Raw genomic sequence first — 19,508 nt, 5'->3', positions numbered from 1 at the left:
CGTGTCGAGTTCTTCTTCAGTCTACAGAAAATCAATTCAACGTCAGTTTCTAATGTGTGCGTTCGGTTGAGATTTAATTGACTAAAGTTAAGAAAACGCCAATCGACTCAAACTCGCTAAGAACGTAATTAACTAAAGTTAACAAAGCGTCAGTTGACTCACTCGATTGACATTTAATCGAATGTAATCCAGAAAAGAAACGCCAATTGACTCGCAGACGATACCCATTTGACTGACTGTACTTAAGACAGCATCAATCAGCCATGCTCGATACACATTTAATTGACCAGTTATCGAACACAATCAAAACGTGAAAAAACGAAAGGCATTCGAGTCGCTACTCGCTAATCGAAAGGCATTCATTATACTGAAGCTTCATATTAACAGGATTGTGGGCTGTTGAATCGCCTGTTATACTGCTATAAACATGCAAGCATACTTTCGAGATTTATTAATTGCGCAGAGCAGAAAAGCATCTACTTTTATTACTTTGTAGGTTAAAAGACCATGGCTATGTAAGTCGGTTGAAAGGTCTCTGGTGCAGGTAGCACTTTATGCGTCAATGTGTCGTGCGTATGCTCTGTGTAGGGGTTGATCTGTTGTTTCCGTATGATATGCTTGTATGTAAAAGTGCTCATACGTATATCAATCCTCGTGTCCCGTCCAATTACACTGGTAAGATATTTCACAATACTAGCAACTAACTAGCCCATCTTGGCATAACCAACAGCACCAGCCACAAGATCAATGACAGCGCACTTCGGCCGCTGAAACTATACATGTGTATACGGCGGTACACAGGGCCGCCGTCACGTGGTCCCGATGTCTGTCTCCGCTAAATTCGCGCCCGCCCGCTGCTCCAGCGGGTGGCATGTGCGTTTGCTGGCGCCAGATCGGGAACCCTCGACTTGGAACGCAGAGTGGTTTGTATCGTAAAGTCAGTGGCAGGTGGATATTGTCAAGGTGCCCCCGGCTGTCCTCCTACGGGCCCGTCCGTGCGTCACGTTTAGTCTGGAAACCGTTTGCGACGTTGTGCAGCTGCCCGGATTCGAAAACCGAGTGGAACAACAACGGTCGGAAGTAGCGACAAAAACACCAACTCTTCGTCCTCTTACCCTACTGTGCAATACAGCAGAGCTAAACATAAACATCGTAAACGTGTAAGTGTAAATACCGATAAAGACGCACTGAATTTCTTTCGGACAACAAACTAGGAAGTCAACTTAGTAGGTTTCGAAAGGTTATATCCTGCTACAAAGACTGGTCTAAATACGAGAAAATAACTCGAAATCCGTGCCGTCACGCAGGTGTACCACATGCACTGCGTGACGTCAAGAAATTAAAGAAAGACTAAGAGCCCGGCCTTTCTTTCTCCGGAAAATTATCAACCGATTTCCTCAACAGCAAACATCACAAAAGTTGGACATCTAACAGTGGAATGCGTGGTGTAGCACTCGAATGTCGAGGCCCACCGATGTGCGGGCGCGCCTGGACTCCATGTTCCGTGCTTATTAGCATACACGGCGACGCTGCGCGTGCGCAGGCCCGGCTGCTGCTCTTCGTGCGCGCCCCGATGCACGTGGTACCGCTGGTGGTGCTGCCCGTGATCATGGTGTTGCTCAGCTACTGCTTCCTCAGCAAGAGCGAGGTGCCCGTCAACCGGCTGGGGCTGTTCACGCCCGACTTCTACCCAGAAGCCAGGGTCATCGAGGCCTACAGTGCGGCACCCAGACAGAGTGAGGCTGCTCGCGTGCCCTCTCTCTCCGCGTCCTGCGCTCTGTAGGGCAGATTCGGCGAATTGTTCAGCGATTCGTGCTCTTCGCTGCGCATAAAGTGTTTTGTACTCGCACCCGCGCCGCGGTGGCTTTTAGCGTTGCATGGCTAAGCACGAACGGCCGGATTTCGATGAGGGCGATATGCAAAAAAACGCACGTTTGCTGTGCACGTGGTGCGCTTTAAAGAACCCCAGGCGGTCAAAGTTAATCCAGAGTGCCTCACAATCATATCTTGGTTTTTGGCACCTAAAACCACGCAATTTGTTTATTTTTTTGACCCACACGACATGGCGGACGACGCCCTAAAATTGGAAATTAAGCAGGAGCGCACGGGCTGGTGCTGCTAGCTTTGTCACCTACTTGCATACTCGCTGTTTGCAAGGCACCCCTCCGCTATATGCTGTCGTGGGCGGCCATCTTGTGTGGCGCAACCCAATAGTCTGAATAAAGCCTACTTCCAGCATTTCGTACATTACCTATCCTTGACCTGAACACCTGCGATACTGTATTGAAAGCAGAGGGGACCTGTAAGCCTAACCTGTGCTTATTGTTGCCCTGGGGCAGGCCGCCCACGACCTCGTTCGCGTTGAGCACTACAACCTTTGTAGAGTGTGTTCCAATATTCCCTGCAGATGGTTAGATGGCGAAGCGAACAGCGGCCGTCCTATATAAGGTCTCTTACCAACTCTGACAAAGTCGACAAAGCTCTCAGATTTGCGAAGACATCATCGCAGTCAAGAAACACGCAGGTTACCTTACAGTTTCAAGCAAAAATGGCAGTTAAGAAGCCTGCCTGGAAGCTCGACGGCAAGCTCAAGGGCGCAAGAACTGCGTGACTACCTTTTCTTCCACGCAGGTGAACTTGCTGCCGCGTTTCCAGATAGGCTTCTTAACCGCCATCTTGTTTGGAACGACCAATGTAACCTGCTTCTTTCTTGGCTGCGATGAGTGTTCGAAAAGCTGAATGCCTTGCGAATAATAGTCGACTTTAGCATACTGTCCTTCGCGTCGTACTTCTATCTGCATGCACTCCACGTCCAACAACGCCTTTGTCCTCGTGGCATGGCTGCTTCGACGTCTGGCAGCATGGATTCGCACGAACCGCTGTTTGCATTTCGGCATATATATAGCTTGTGAACGGTGTAGCGCATTAACGCAAACCTTGCATGGTACTAAAGTTGCGACCTGTGCGGTGCATAAACACACGTTGCGCAGGATGACAATAAAGATAAGTGCACGCATCGCATTTAGTTTTATAGCATTTGATTAACCGTTTCACGACACTTCGCTTCACATAGTGCATTAAACATCCATGCAGTGTTTTACACGTGCTTTAAATCCTCAATTTATGACAGCTCGAAGGGCATTACGCGAAGATCCATTTCCGATGTGCAAATAAAAGGTGTTGACAGCTGACGCTAGCTGTCTTAATTGTGCCGCCTTTCTGCCTGCCCAGCTCCTTCGCGCTGTTTACGGGTGAATCACAATCAACTCGCCTATAACTTCCCACACTTCCATGTTTTGCCTCTCTCCCATTCTCACCCGTGCAGGCGAGCAGGTTCGACTGTACGAGGAGGCCATGCGCAAGCAGAACATGAACATCTCTTGGAGAAACAACAGCGTCACGCTCGACAACGTCACCCCCAACACCTACTACGCCTCGGTGCCCGAGAACCTTGGCGGGGACTACAAAGTGCGTGCTCCGCATACTATCGAAGGCGTTCAGTCTTGCACATAGCGTGCCGCGGACATCGAGCGACAGTCACATGACCAAGCGCTTCTATAACGTAATGCATGTCGAACGTTATTCCTAAAATGACCGCCGCGCAACGAATTGGATATTATACTTGTATCTCGTCAGACTACGTTCACTCTGTTGCGATGTGGCGACTTGTGTGTACGTCAGGTAATTCGCCTTTCGCCTTACTTAAGCGTACACTTATTCGTACGCCAAGAATAAACGTTTCACTTCGCATATTACGGCATGGTGGAGAACGTAGGATAGGCCAGCCTCCAGAGAAATGGAGACGAGCCAGAGAAAAAAAAATACATAAGCGAAGTCTAGCACCAATGGACTACGTGCTTACAGTGGGCAAGTTTTTTTTTTTTTTTTAGTTTGAAACTAAGGTTATGCGCCGTTTTCCGTATGCTCCGTGTAACCGAAGGTTATCGCTTTGTAGCTACTATACGAGTTAAGCGTATCATTGCAACGGGTAAAATCACAAGTTCACCGACCGGCCGACACACATCTACCCCCAGCTTATCTGTGACGGACTCTCAGGCTCGTGTATGTCCCTGGTGTCCGTAAAGCTTTAGAATCTGAGCGCAGCTGCCCTTTCTTTTTACGTTATTTTGAATCGAGGCCGTCGAGTGTGACTGACGAGGCCAACTGTGTTTGTGCAGTAGCTGCACCGGTGATTTAACAAGTAGGCTCAATCCATTACTCACCGTATAACGAAAGCGTAAAGTCGCCCTCCACATTCGTCAGTGCAGTTTTCGGTGAAGGGGCCTCGGCCCGGACGACAGGCTTCGCACCGCAGCACACAGATTCCACGTACATTTTTCGCGCAACTGCACTGGACACGCAGGCCAGTCGCGTGGTTGATCACATCGAGGATCACGTTCTCAGGCGGTGCACTGCCTAATACTTTACGGCGCCTTGCTACGTCCTGACAACACGTACGCGAGGACAGCTTTCATTTCAACGGAAGGTGTCGCAGCACCCGACTCCCTCGCGAATCAACCGCGAACTCGTCAGACTCTCTGTCTACTGAAATATAACTGCCGGCGATGCTTCTGCATCTCGCACATAAACGTTTCGTTCAGGAAGAACTTTTATCAGAAGGCCCGCGATCTTTTTTTTTTTTTTCACGGATACGCCGCTTACCCCCCAGTGTAAAGCATACAGACACGCGTGGATGGAGGATCGCCGCCCTTTCGTGTGCTGCCCGTAATGCCGAGTTGTCGTCCCCGTTGCAGTACACCAACCCGCTGACGCTGCTGATCAACGACTCGCACGTGCACACGCTGCCCATCCTCCAGTCGCTAACGTACAACGCGCTCTACGCCGCCCTGGAGAAGAACGAGTCGGTGCTCGACGAGCGCCGGCTCAGGGTCTCCTCGTACCCGTGGCCCCAGCGCGGGGTCGACAAGGTGTTCGACGCGCAGCTCTACACCTGGACCATGATGATGAGCGTCGTGCTCGCCTACATGCCCTCGCTCATCGCCGTCGAGGTGGTCGAGGACCGGCAGGTACGGCCACTTCGTCACTGCTGCACGCGGCCTCTGGCGAGAACGCTGTCTCTCCTCTTTGGGGTGCGGCTGTCGGTTTGGTCGCTTCCTTTGTCCAACGCGGCATGCCTAGTGCTTTCCTGACATTTATTCATTTATTTGCTTTTCGGCACGGGTCCTGCTAATACCGCTGGGCACGACAGCAACAGTGTTCATGTTACAACGTGAACAAACAACACGAACGCCATGAACGCACACCGAGCTTCTCACAGGACAGTACCTGACACGCTGCGTAGGATACGAAAACTTCCCGCAGACAACAGGATGATTGCTGTTTTTCAAACGAAGTTACATCCTATGGAGGGTTGATAATTTCAACAGTTACCGACTCGTAGCCACGTCGCAGGCCTGCCGTTGCATTTAAGCTCTGTGTAGTGCTCTGGAACGCGAAGGCAGGTTGCCCATCAGATGGGTCTGAGACATTAGCGCGTTTAACGGGGCTAGTTTCACACACAATGACTATAGTACCTTGGTGTCAGTGGCTATAGTCCTTGGTGTCGGCTGTGGCTATAGTCCTTGGTGTTGGCGTTTCTTGGCTTCTTATGATATGATTAATGAAAGTCGGGCCCCTCGGTTAACAACCTTTTTCGTTTATGGCTATAGTGCGTGTGCCAGTCGCATCTCTGCTGCCATTGCGTAAGTTCGTGAATTTAAGCAGTTTGCTGGAAGTCCACAGAAGTATATACGCGTGCTCGCACGTCTAGTACTATTCGGCATTATTGTGACCTCAGCCTACAAAAACCATACATCCTACAGTTAAAAAATATACTAGATGGAACTCTGACGCTGCGATTGTTCCGCCACCATAAATATCATGGTTAGTACATATTTATTTGCCTAATCTTACTGCTTACGGCTCCAAACAGTCTTACGACGTTATTTATTACACTTTATAAATTTCCAAGCGCTAAAAGTTCTCTAAAAGCAGCGAGGACGCTTGTCTCCGCCGACACATGAGCAATAGTCGCGAATTGTTGCATTTCCAACGCAATATATTGTTTAATATGATCAGTGTGCAAAGCCACAAGGTCGTTTGAAGCCAAAAGAACAACCTTTAGTAGGCAAATCTATGTTTTTCGTATAATTACCATGCTTACGGCAGCGTCTTACTTGCAGCTTCTATAGACACTGTGGCGGCAGGGTTCCCTGTAGTAAATTTTTTTGGAAAGGTTATATGCTGCACTACTGAGCCAATGACAAAACGTGAGCCAAAAGTAAGAAATAAAAAAAAAACGCGTAAGTGTGCTTCTACGGCCGCTGAACACGTATGAGACTATAGCGCGATGCATTCTCCATGACGGCTTGCGTCTGGCCGGCTAAAGCGTGTTCAGCGCTCGGCTACGTGCTCGTACCGGTATGGTATCGTAATATACTGTGTAATTACGGCGTAAGGGGACTCTCTGTTCCCTCGGCCTTTTTTTTTTTTTCTTTCATTCGATGGCTTCATTCTGGCGTGGCAGTTGTGCCTCTGTCAAAAGGTTCAAGAACGGTGCGTATACTACCCGAGAAGCACCGGGGCCCTGTACGCAGTACAGACAAAATGAGCACGACACCGACTGCGAGGAATGTTCGTTTTACCGAAAGCGACCCTGCGCTCGAAGAGCTGTGGTTATTTAATGATCTCAAAACTTCGTAACATCGATTTTAGTTACCAACATAAGCGTCACCACGTGGTGGCGCCTGGGCACAAATGACTGCCTGTTTCTCGGTGATATTCATTCACCTGAATTTTTACGCCTTCTTTTCGTTACAGCAGCAAGATATTTTTTTTTTCTCCGCGTTGTTCAATAGAAAGCTTCTTTGCCCGTCCGGTTCGTGCGGAAAAAGAATTTAGGACAAACATTATACTGCACATGGCAGAATCAGTTGTGCGGAAATTTCGCAAGGTGGAAGAAGTTTCACTGAAAAGGGGAAAAAAAGATTGCCGCAGGAAAGTCGGCGCTAGAAGGCGGAACCCAGATAGGAACGGGCACACGCACACACATGGCGCTCGTCACTTTTGTGTCGTCCACCCGAGTGTAGCGAGAAGCTGCAACAATAAATTTGTACGGGTTTCTCAGAAAAAGAAAATGACTTAGCAGGCTTCACTATCTTCGTGAAAGCTTGTCTAGAAAAGAATTTCTGCTCTTCTTGGAGCAGTCACAAAAAAAAAGAACAAAGAAAGACTCGCGGCCCGGCATTCTCTTCTCGTGCGCGCGCCGCAGAACAAGGTGAAGAACCAGCTGCGCGTGTCCGGCCTGCTCTTCTGCGGCTACTGGTCCACGGTGCTGCTGAGCCACGCGGCGCTGTACCTGCTGTCCGTGCTGCTGACGGTGCTGGCCCTGGTGGCGCTGCAGGTGCCCTTCCTGACGGAGCCCGTGGCCCTGCTGGCCATCGTGTCGCTGTTCCTGCTCTACGTGCCGGCGTCGCTCGTCGTGTGCTACGTGCTCACGCACCTCTTCAACAAGCACGAGACGGCCAAGGGGGTGCTGCCCTTCCTCGCGCTGCTGGTGAGGGCGGCGCCGTTTGGCGGCGGAAGGGCGCCGGTAGATTCTGTACCGTCGACGGAGCCTAGTCATCTCTCCTTCGTTCGCTTCTGTGTGTTAGAAAAACAAAATATGGGTTCCGTAAGAACAAATTTTTTTTTTTCATCGCTCGTGTACTTAGATTTAGATGCACGTTCTAGAACCCCCAGGGGGACAAAACTAAACTGGAGTCCCCCACTACTGGGTGCCTCATAGTGACGTTGTGGTTTTGGCTCAAAACCCCCCATTTTTTTTAATAGGCAATAACGAAATCTTAAAGCAATATTTTGGGGTACCATGGGCTCTTGCTGAGGACTTTGAAAGTGCAGAGCCCAAACAAATCACTCTGCTTTCTTGCTCAGTGCTCCATGTTCCCAGCCGTGCCGGTGACCATCCTGGACATGATGGGCTCGTCCCGAAGCGCCACGGCGTTGCACTACACCCTCTGCCTGCTCGTGCCCTTTTACATTCCTAACGGTGGCCTCTACTACATCACCAAGGTGCGTACAACCTCGGAACTGCTGCCGGTCCAGCAACAGTAGCGAGGACGCGTGCCCTTTCTGTCGAACGAGCAGATCTCGCTCCCCTCGTCTCGGCAACGGCGACCATCTTTACCGCTTTCGCTGTCGTTGCTGCGTATTCCCTCCCGCGATGCATAATGTTTTCCGTGAACTATATTATTGCCTACTATATGCTTCTTTCAGCCCCTCGTTTGTCCACATCGCCATTGCCATTAAAAGTATACAATTTTTTAGGCTCCAGGTTACATTTCCCCACTTGCGCTGATTGGGTTACGCTTGGTCACAGTGACGCTATCACGCGCTTGTTTCTTGTATTTCGCGGGCTTTCTTTAAAAGCCAGTACAAAAAAATATCCGTCAATGATACTTAGTTGCAAACACTTCAGTCGGCCATTTTTAAATGTGAGCTACAACTTTCGTATTGGCGCTCTATTGGTGAAGCCAATATTTAAAAAACTTAAGTAAAGAGCTACCTAAGCTTCACCTTGCAAAACTAATGAAATACCACAGACCAGGCCGCGCGATTCGCAACACCGCCGAGTTGGTTTTAACTTCCCTAGCACACTCTGTGGTTTTTAAAACATCGGTCACGTTTAGCAGAGACACCCTGTATATACTCCAATGGATTGCTCCGGACCGCCGTCAGTTGCACTTCGCTTCTCGCAGAGGCAGGGCGCGTGTCGAGTGAACTCTTTCTTGAATGTCGTTTAAATCGTGGATCCGGGACCTCAACAAGGTGCGACGTAACCCTCACGCTTTTCTCTCACATTTACCGCTAACTCTCCACTGAATTTCTTTTCTGGCACTGCAGCCGTAAGTATCTGGCCTGGAAAAGACGATAAAACCAATCTCACTAGACACCATGAACGCAATTAATGCATCGATTGCCATCAGATTGGCGGTGGGACATGATTACTTGTCGAAAAGACTCGTTCAACGCCGCTCAGACAATTACGTGTACGCCCGCTCTATGAACTGCAGAAACGAGCGCCGTAAGTTGTAAATATGCATAGCTGTTGGAAGAGAAGCGCCAGTTAACGACACGCTTAAAGGAAGGGCGAGTGCCTGTCTTCTTCGTGCGCGCGTGTGTTGTTAATTTGCGCTCCTCTTCTAATAGCTATGCGGCACCAAATAGCCCAACAAGTATTCCTACTTGTAAAGATGCCTTTTTCGCACACCGCTCTGTTGTGCGGCGGTGCACGCTTTACAGGCAGCAAAAGTAATTCGAGTAACGCTATTTAATTAATATGATTATACTCGTTGCTAATTATTGAATTGTTAATGGTGTAACTTATCTCTAATTTATGGACGCGGTTGGTGAATGCTATGCAGCAGCGTTTCCGGACGTTTAGGCAGATTTTCTTTTTCTGCCATAGCGATATTGAGCGCAAGTCGCGCTGCAAAGTTACGGTACCTCTCCGTGATTTGATTACCCTAAACACTAGGCAGTCATCTGCAAACGGTTTTAATGGAAGGAGTAATACCTTCAAGGAAGCTATCAATATAAATTGAGAACAGCGGCGGTCCTAACACGCTCCCTCGAGGCACACCAGACGTCGCGGTATACCGCGGAGGCGTTCGCGCAGCGTGACGCCTAGCTCTCGTCGCAGACGTCGGTGGTGATCGAGACGAAGCTGTCGAACGGCTACGAGGCGGACAAGTGGATGTACTTCGACTGGGACAGCAACATCCTGGTGACGTACGTGGCGTGCGTCATCCACATGCTGGTGTACTACTTCCTGCTGCGCATGGCCGACATCGGCAAGGCCGGCGGACGCATGGCGGACGCCTTCTGGATCACGCGCCGCATCATCGACATCACGCCCAACGGCGACCTGCCCGAGAAGGAGGACGCCGACGTCAAGGCCGAGCGGCAGCGGGTCTCGCAGATGGACATCAGCCTCATGCCCAAGGTTGCCACTCGGGACAGCTTCTTTTCGCAGCTTTGGCTTGGCTCTTGGCTTTCCGCTGCATTAGTGTGCCGCCCGCTAGTTCGCGCGCCTCGGGAGGTGGAAAACAACGCGACGACGAGGTGTGGTGGAAACGTTTTTGGTGCTTCGTTGCTTTCATAACTTGAAAATGTTCGTAATGCAGTTAGCAATCTTTGGAACTTACCCTAGTTTGCGATATGTCTCCATGTCTTTATGTATCCTATCTACGTATCTATGTCCGCGCCTAATCTCCTTTCCGTCAGTCGTTCACTCGGCAGTCCATGGTCAAATAGGTAGAGGACCGGGCTGCTGGGCTGGCTCATTAACATTCGGATACTTATGGGGCGAAACAGTATCGCATTTTCGTACTATTAATATTTCAACAGTGGTATTCTGTATGCCTGCCAGCTATAAATAGTAATTAAAGTCCGACTTCACCACGTCTCGTCGATATGCTGTTTTCCCCGCTAATTCGTGATTGCTGAACATCACAGCTTGCTTTCAGCGCAATCTGCGAAGCCGTAAGCAGGAGGTTAACCAGCGCATAAACCACGCATCGAAGTAAATGCCGCGCATCTCACACAATAATGACCGTGCTCTTGAAATTTTACTTACTTTCGAGTTCAAAAAGGAAGGATCAAGCCGAATGACTTTGCCCTGTACAAATGCATTTCACGTACGTAGAAAGCACTTCGAGAGCAAACTCCGCTAGGTGATTGCAGCGCAGCGCGGCGAATGTAAGTTTGCACAGCAGCGGTCGCGTCGCAACGGATTGTCATTGTTGTGTTCCTTATAGCTCCATAACTCAAGGCTGCTGTCTCTGTTTCTGCGAAAACCAAAGCCCGCATCGGAGGTCGCAGGGGCCCCCGAACAAAAACCGATAAAGGTACGCAGAAATGTGAGAGCCTTTAATTGATCCTTTTGGGAAGTTCGCAGGACACGTGTTTGATTATTATTGTCAGTTCGTAATAAGCTTTCTTTATCCAGCTCAAAAACAAAAATAATTAGGGCACACCAGAAGCGCGCGTGTACACCGGGTCAATAATTCGCGCCGCATTCTCGAGGCTTGCTTGACCTCTTCTACACCTTCGACACGAGCATTTTTTTCCAACTGTATAAACAGTTTTGCGAGTACGAATCCGCTCTCGCCGGTACATTTTTCTTTAAGGCACAAGAAATTGAATCTAGGACACGCAAGGTACGCTATATTCTGCTATTGGTTCAAGTGCGTGAAGCCGATCGTCGTAGATATAGCTTTGACGAGAAGCGATTGAACATGGAAGTGTGGCGGGTTGGGTTAGTTCGTGGTTTTGCATTGGACTAGAGTAACAGCGCAAAAGTAGGACGCGGGACAACTCAACGAGCGACGGTGTCAAGTACTAGTATCCGCCCGTTGTACAGCCATCACAAACGTGTGCAACTTCACGAGTCAGGTAGATCATAGCGGATTGTACAGTGGCGCGTCTCTCTGACGTTCTGCGCGGACACTTGAAGGCATGGCACTTGTAGATGAAGCGAAACTAATCGGCGCTTCTATTCAACAATGACTGCAACTGAGAATGAGGCGGTCCTCTTTTGAGTAACTTTTGAGCAGAGTAACGCCGTCCCGTGACTGTGAATCTGTCTCCAAACCTTTTACGCATAAATTACGGGCAAACAAATTTTAACGCCCCTTGCTTTTCTTTTTTTTTTTTAACTCGCAACCCTTAAAGGGCCCCTCACCAGGCCCCATAGCAAATTTCGATTCTACGCTGGAATTTGTTACGTGTCCTCTGGGGAACGTTCTGCCGCAAAAAAAAAAAAAAACTTTCAAATCGGCTCATTAATAGCCGACATAGAAATATTTCACTATCTCGAACCCATGATTTCAGGAGGCGAGCTTCACCGCAAACATCGACGCTCTCTCCACTTGCCACGTCTAGCCTCCGCAAGCGAAACTCCTTCCCTGCGTTCTCCCATACCGGAGCTCGAGAAACGCGTGTCGCATACGTCCCGGATCACGCCTTCTTTTTTTTCTTTTTCCTCAATTTTTTACGGCACGGCGCACTTCCGCTGACGGCGTCCCGTGCGAGCTGTTGCGATTGTCTCGTTTCGTGCAGCACACCATTTTGCGCGCTGTGCACGAGGACACCTGACAAGCGGTATAAGTATGTGCTGCACGAATACTGAGGCAGACACAAGCGGACTACAGAGCATGATCGTGCGCTGGAACGCGGTACAAAATGACATAGTTTTGGTGTCTGCGCGCGCGACTGCAAAAAGTTGGAACAAGCAGGCGAAACGGAAGTACATCTCTCTTGCTCCGGTGTGAAGTAAAACAAAAACACGTAGACATTTGGTTTGTCTTAAATTTCTCTTAAGTTTTGATTCGTCTATTCTAGCAGCACATTCCACAAACAACACATGTTGCCTTGCAAAACTCTCAAGCCACGTGTCACCATGAGCGACGTCGCAGCGCGAACACGTCTACGTAGGCGCGCTAGCACGTGTGCGTCATCCTCAGGCCTGGAGCGTCGCGACCGCGACGAGGAGAAAACGGCGTTCGGTTTGAAATTTCAGATCTTTCCGCGGCGCGTAGCGACGTAATACTTTGCAGACACGGTCGTTATCGCGCACTGCATGCTCTGCGCTTGTCGGCTAAAAATGGCCAGGCCTGGTGAGGAGGCCCTTTGAAATCGGCGTGGCTGCCTAACATCGGAGCGTGCGTAGATTCAGCGCGAGCGGGAGTGTAACGGTACAGAGTATGTATGGCAGGGCGGCAATCAAATATTTACAAGGTGACTCAAGGTAACTTGACCTTGGGCTCTGTTTGGCAGACACTTGGCGATTGTTGTACGCGCGGCATCGTTGTACGCGCAGCCTCCCGTGGTGTACGTTCACGAGCTGCGCAAGGTGTACGAGGAAGGGGCCCGGTGCCGGCCGCGCAACCACGTGAAGATCGCCATCCGCAACCTGTCGATGGCCATCGACAAGGGCGACATCTTCGGCCTGCTGGGACCCAACGGCGCCGGCAAGACCTCGACCATGAAGGTCATCGTGGGCGAGGAGAGCCCATCCAGCGGAAGGGTAATCGCCGCCACTCGCCCGGTTTTCCCGTCCATGCCTACACGCTTGTGTTTGATTTACTTCGCACGCCCTGCACGAAAAAGTTACGCGCAGCGATCGCACCTCGTGGAAGAAAAAAAGCAAGAACCGAGCAAGAGCGCAACTTCCCGCCACTCCTGGCACACGCTAGACATCTCGGTGTTCGCACGAGTTTGACAAAAGCGTGTCGACTCGGCTACGCGGGCAGAGCGCGTATCGAGTCGCGCGGACCCAGACCCACTATAGGACGGGAGTTGCTATCCGGGACATTAAAGTGCCGCCATATTGTCGAAATTGCCACTTTGTCTCTTTTGACTGGAGTGTTAGCCAGCGCCTCTCGCGGCCAAAGAACCCCAATGACCAATCTTGCACACGTACGCAAATACTCAAGAAAGTGTACGAAGGGATGGCCACCGGCGTTATTTTAACTGGTAAGGCATCACACGGGTAATATTGAAGGTGCGGGTTCGGCTAGCTCCAACCTTGCGAGTCTTTCAATCTACTTTCATTTCCCTCTTCCTTGTGATTTCTACACTTCAGCTAAACATTGCAATTAGCTTTTGCCGTGCTTTCTCTGGCTTCGTCGTCTGCCGCCTTCACACGGTTGTCACTAACAAGAAATCGGCCCCCTCTGATCCCCTTGCACTCCTCGCCAACAGCACTGCAGCAGTCGCAACCGCACTGCTGCGTCTAACGGCCGCCTCAGAGTATATATAACCTGGCCGTGGCAGTTTAGAATGAGCCGCGAAAACACTTCGCGAAAGGCCGGCCCTCCTCGCCTCTTTTACAGCGTGCTGCGGCTTCGCGCGCAGGTCGCCGTGGGAGGCTTCGAGATCACCTCCAACCTGTGCCGGGCCTTCAAGATGCTCGGCTACTGCCCGCAGCACGACGCCCTCTGGAACAACCTGACCATACGCGAGCACCTGCAGCTTTTCGCGTCGCTCAGGGGCATACGCTACAACGAGATCGATTCCGTCACCGACTGGTGAGCCCGCACGAAAGTGCTCGAGCCCCTCTGGTGCGGCAATGATGCAACTAGCTTTAGGTCGGTGTTGGGGTCTGGCTGGCACTTAACGATAAAGAAAGCCCGGATGAAGCGTATGAATCTGTCAATGGATGGAGCGAAATGCGCCGAAGAGCAGCCGTTCTTGAAAGGGGGTCGTACACTAGGTCGCTTATAGCCCTGCTTCTAGGATTTGTATATATCGCTGTACAAGGCTTGTGCTGGCAAGCTGCAGGGCGTGACGGCACGTTATGTGTTGTCACATTCTGTACGGGCAAAATTATAAATAGAATAACTCAACTATATATATAGCGCCTATTTTCTCGGCAGGCAATGTTAAAAGATGTGGCGTCAATCTTTCCAATGGTTACTTCTCATCGCGACTGTTGCCAGAACTGGTGAAAAGCGAAGAACCGTTAGCGGCGGTCTGCAGTCTTTCACGTCTGCACCATGACTGCAATTTTTCCCCCTTTGCTATCTACAAGTACGCATACTGCCTGTACGCGCCTTCTTGTTTCGAAAAGAACCACTGGTGGCGAGTTCGAACCCGGTTACGGCGGTCGCGTTCCTAAGAACGCCGAAATAAGAGAATTCCATGAGACCGGTGCATGATTAGTAACTCTACGTGGTCAGATCTTATTCTTAATTAATGTGTAGCCTTCTTTATTGTTTTTAGTTCGTGTTGCATCATCTTCATATAATCGCGGTTTTTATTGCTCTTGAAAAACTACTGCCGGACTATCTCACCAGCAAAAAACAAAAAGTCGCACACTCTTCTGTCAGTCAGGGGCGCCGTGCATCCTTTCGGGCGAAAAAAAAAAAAAAAAAAAACAAACCAAACGACGCTCCGCCACACGGAAGCGCGCGGGCTGACCAGCGCGCCCTCCCTCCGACCGCGCGCAGGCTGATGGACAAGCTGAACATCCGCGAGCACGCCGACAAGCGCGCCAAGCAGCTGTCTGGCGGCACGAAGCGCAAGCTGAGCTACGCCATCAGCATGCTGGGCAAGCCGCGCATCGTGCTGCTGGACGAGCCCTCGACGGGCATGGACCCGCAGTCGAAGCGCTTCCTCTGGGACACCATCTGCTCGACGTTCCCGCAGGGCGGCGAGCGGGGCGCCCTGCTCACCACGCACTCGATGGAGGAGGCGGACGCGCTGTGCACCAAGGTGGGCATCATGGTGCGCGGCGCCCTGCGCTGCCTCGGCTCCACGCAGCACCTGAAGAACCGCTACGGCGCCGGCTACACGCTCGACATCAAGATGCAGCGCCAGGAGGGCGCCTGGGAGAAGAACCTGAGCGACCTCAAGGGCCACGTCAAGCGGGTCTTCCCGTCGGCCACGCTGCGCGAGGGCTTCCAGGACCGGCTCACCTACGACATCCCGCAGGCCGGCGTCACGTCGCTGGCCAACGTGTTCGTCGCCATGGACGAAGGTAGGCGGCGGCGGCGTCAATTTATATATATATGTGCGCACGGCCTGCACGTAACCTATATCTACGACTCTTAATTTTGCGACGGACCTGGGGTCGAACTATTGTCGTACGTTATCGATGCTGCAGAACGGAATATTCGGTAGAAATGAAATCGGGAAGGTGCCCAGCTAATGCCTGCCTTAAATCAATCACAAATTCGAAGCACCTGGGCAATGCGCGCAACGTTAAAACGTTGTTTTCTGTCGGAATGCTTAGAGACGTGCTTTTACCGAGGATGGTATGTCACCTCTCTCTCTCGTCTCTTTCGTCATAAATTTCGCGAACGGACAGAAATTCGTCCGCTCGTCAACTTTAACCGTATAGCCACAAGCCTGTGCACCTTCTCAGTCTAAATGCAAAGCGAAATTCGCCCGTTACAGCGGCAGTTTCGTGCCGAAAATGTGACAAGCACAGGCAGTGCACATCGCTTACACGGCCATGGCCCACGTCTGTTTGTCGTTTCAGCCAAAGCCAAGTTTTCTATAGAAGAGTTCAGCTTCAGCCAAACGACGTTAGAACAGGTAAGCCAACACTGGGTTCTGCCCTAAGCTATTCATATGGATTGCCGAACGGACATCCGCAGCGAGGCTTCGTTAAGAGGAAGCTCGGGTGCTCCTACCTAAATACACGTAAAGGTTGCATTTAAAAGAAAAACTTAAAATCTACTGACTGTTGGTTTCGGATTTTTCATTATATCATAATTTTTTTTATTAAAAATTGGCAAAAATCTAAAATTTTCAGAAAACGATACTATCAAGTTTAAAACTCTCTAACTAAGCAAGGAAAAACGATATCACAATTCTGTGAATTACATGTGATAGTACATCTGAAGCGGACACAATTGATATGTTGCGCATGAGTTTTTTTAACAATTCAGTAATTTGGAAATACAGCTTTTGCAGAAGCCTTGCACACAACGTAACAAATTCAAGTAAGATATAAATTCACATACCGAATTTGTCCGCTTTGAATGATCTTACGGATGCCGTTTACAGAACTGCGACATCTGTTCTTGATGCAGAGCTATTTGTAAACTTGGTGCTCCCATTTTTTTTTCAAACTTTCGAATATTTGAAAATTCTTGCAACAAATAATTCAGGCCTTAAATCGAAATTCCGCTTCCAACAGTCACTAGAATTTAACTTTCTCTCTCCAATGCAATAAATTTCGTTAAAATTGGCACAGGGGTTATCTCAGAAAAACGTTTTTGCGTTTTACATGTATTTGAGTAGACAGCGTGGGAGTTGGTGCCGAGCTAAAGCTTCCACTTAAAGCGGCGAACACGTGCTTTCATTGAGTCAGTAGCCACGCGTCGTGCACCGTTGGTATCGCGCAACACAAGTGTCACACGGCGTCTCCCATGGCAAACGATTAATGGACGTAGTACTTTTGGGGCTAAAGCACCAAGCAGGGCTTTTGCGCGAAGCCAGCGAAGGAGCGGTCATTTTCGCCACCGCGAACCTCCCGGTATTCGCATATGTGTTCGTACATACAATGCCTGCATTTTGTTTTTCATTTTTTATTCACTATAACAACAACTTCACAAATAAAAAGAACATTAGGCCATACCGATGCATTATTTCGCTGAAACTCCGCAAAAAACAAAAAAACAAATGTTCGCTTCTTTTTGTCTGCGTGGCTCGATAAATAACTTGATATATATTTGTTTGTTCGTGCCCTCGGACTCATAGTTGCCGGCAGGCGGTAGCGGTAGCCCACGTTTGTGCAACAGGGCGCTTCTGCGAAGGCGACGTGGAATCAAAATTTGAGCGGCAACGAGCCCATCACTAGGCGCAAACATTTCTCTAGAACTACTTAGCGCAGCTAGAAGCGCGCCGAACACTATAAAAAGATCACGCCCGCGCCTGCGCTGCTCTTAAAGATTTTGCATGAAATGAGATGTTTTGTAGGAAGCATGGCAGGATGAAATGTCTAAGCGAGGTTTGCTTAATCTGCAAGGCCCGGAGGAAGTTTCACACAAACAAGAATTTCTCGTCCACCTCGACTACGTTCCTTCCCGGAACCACAACCCGACCGGGCAGTCGCTGTATATATACTACTACATATGTCTGAACTAACTGGGGAGGTTGAATAGCTCAGCGTGATGTCACTAATAATCGACACTTTGAACAGCACATACTTTGAAGCAGACAAAAAGAATGTGAGTTTCGCGGAAATCTGTATGGCGGGGAAAGCTTAAGGCAAAGCCAGTGCGCGCTTGCCCTTCAATGTGCAAAATAACGGCCGGAGAGCACACCATTTTAGTTTGGCCAAACGGACCCCGACTGCCACGTTGTCGCACCTTGAAGGGGACGCTGTATTAAAACGCCACAGTTTAGACTTTAATATTTTTTTTAAAACTATCATTTCATTCATTTACAAGAAAAAGGCCCGCAGAAAAAGAAAACCGGAACTTCCGAAAATCGCGCGCCGAAAGCCCAGCGCCGCTTAGGTCAGTGTGACGTCACGAATTTCTGTCTTTTTGGTTGTATTCGGGCAAACCTTGGCCAAGGAGGTTTATTTAGTTCCTTCTTTAAATGCAACGTATAGTTCTTTACCGCTAAAGAACTTGCCAAGAGTTACTAAGTTCGTTTCTTTGCACCTATTATGGCTTGTCAAGGCTCCTTCCACACGAAGAGGCCATTTTGCTATTGCAAAAGTGTAGTCCCTTTCTTTGTAAATACAACTTAACCACATATACATCTTTAGTGTCCAAATATGGCGAAACCGCACGCGTCGTCGTAGCTGCCTTGCGTCCCCCAGCAGCCTCATTGGGATTCGCTGCATGCAGCAGGGATGGCATCGCTTGCCTGATGGATATTTCGTGTCGCGCAGGTGTTCCTGGGATTCGCCAAAGAGCAGGAGCTAGCGCAAGAAGACGAAGACGTCCAGATTCATGCCTGAAAAGAGAGAGTGTGTGTGTGTGTTTCCTTTGTGTGTGCGCCCCTCCCCCCTCCTCCTCTTCTACTTATGTTCCATCGTTTTCACTTTGACGCTGCCTCTTGTGCTCCGAGTTGGGATGCCTCATCGCTGCATTCGCAAAGAATAAATCATGCGCATGTCATTGCCACGCCACATCCCACCACACGCCTGCGCCGTCACTCCTTCGGCGAACAGAACGCGCGACCCGAGCGTGGTGGGCGCACATGGCAACTGGGTACGTACGCTGCAGACTTGCGCGTAACGGATTACGGGTAATTAATTACTCGTAATCAATTGCGTCTTCTATTAGTCCTGTAATTTAACGGTTGCCTTGTTTACTCGTTAACGCTAACAGTAATGAAATTTTCAGTAAACAATTGCGCGTAACTAGCTAAAACTTTCACGAGACAAGTTGTAACGGGCGACGCTGCTTCGAACACTTCAATTTGCCGGTAGAAACCAGGTACCTTCCCACCACGAGTGTCCTGCAAGTACGCTTGAATCGCCTGAACGGCTTGCAGGTTAGCGCACCTCTCTTGGAAGTCCTACCTCTCATCTCTCCCCTGAAAGGTTTGCAAGCGGCATTCGTAAGCCGCAAGAGCTACTTCTGAATTCTTCTTGGCTTAGTGCATTGTATGGCTCCTCCGATATCAAAAGAAGTTCTTGGTCATTATACCCATATGCCTAATATCATGCAGGGTGTCCAAGCTAACTTGAGTCAAGCTGTTCAACGAAAGAAAAAAATTAACGAACACGATGCAAGGTGCAATTTTAAGACCCACAGTGTTCGGTCGTCAGATCTGTGACGTCCGAACACCACAGGGTTTAAAATCTTGTCTTGCACCGTTTTTTTTGCTTTTTTCGTTGAACAGCGCGGCTTAAGTTAGCCGGGACATCCTGTAGCCGACTCGTGTATACCTATTGCGGTCGCAACACGCGAGCAGTACTTTTAGGGATGAATATTATGCAACTTTATATTACGTTGGAAGACTCCAACGAAAAGCTA

The 19,508-nt window shown here is 49.6% G+C and overlaps 1 protein-coding gene across 10 annotated transcripts in view; it reads left to right on the top strand.

The window, feature by feature from the left end:
- The window catches only part of LOC126525087 (cholesterol transporter ABCA5-like), a 201,818-nt gene extending 183,156 nt beyond the window's left edge, over nucleotides 1-18,662 (top strand). For 9 of the 10 annotated variants that reach the window (XM_072287327.1, XM_055067517.2, XM_072287325.1 and 6 more), the window contains 11 exons: nucleotides 1,544-1,736; nucleotides 3,326-3,468; nucleotides 4,755-5,027; nucleotides 7,271-7,555; nucleotides 7,933-8,070; nucleotides 9,701-10,003; nucleotides 12,881-13,087; nucleotides 13,918-14,090; nucleotides 15,012-15,541; nucleotides 16,046-16,101; nucleotides 18,416-18,662. In XM_072287327.1, coding sequence (XP_072143428.1) covers nucleotides 1,544-1,736; nucleotides 3,326-3,468; nucleotides 4,755-5,027; nucleotides 7,271-7,555; nucleotides 7,933-8,070; nucleotides 9,701-10,003; nucleotides 12,881-13,087; nucleotides 13,918-14,090; nucleotides 15,012-15,541; nucleotides 16,046-16,101; nucleotides 18,416-18,484 — 2,370 coding nt within the window. In that variant the 3' untranslated portion in view covers nucleotides 18,485-18,662. Of the gene's footprint in view, nucleotides 1-1,543; nucleotides 1,737-3,325; nucleotides 3,469-4,754; nucleotides 5,028-7,270; nucleotides 7,556-7,932; nucleotides 8,071-9,700; nucleotides 10,004-10,817; nucleotides 11,171-12,880; nucleotides 13,088-13,917; nucleotides 14,091-15,011; nucleotides 15,542-16,045; nucleotides 16,102-18,415 lie in introns of those variants that run through there. The other variant, XM_072287332.1, reaches the window with a different exon arrangement.
- Nucleotides 18,663-19,508: the final 846 nt, after the last annotated feature.

The sequence above is a fragment of the Dermacentor andersoni genome, chromosome 3 (assembly GCF_023375885.2).
Source record: "Dermacentor andersoni chromosome 3, qqDerAnde1_hic_scaffold, whole genome shotgun sequence".
Classification (NCBI taxonomy): domain Eukaryota; kingdom Metazoa; phylum Arthropoda; class Arachnida; order Ixodida; family Ixodidae; genus Dermacentor; species Dermacentor andersoni.
The sequence above is the reverse complement of the archived record's forward strand: the minus strand, read 5'-3'. Positions and strand labels throughout refer to the sequence as shown.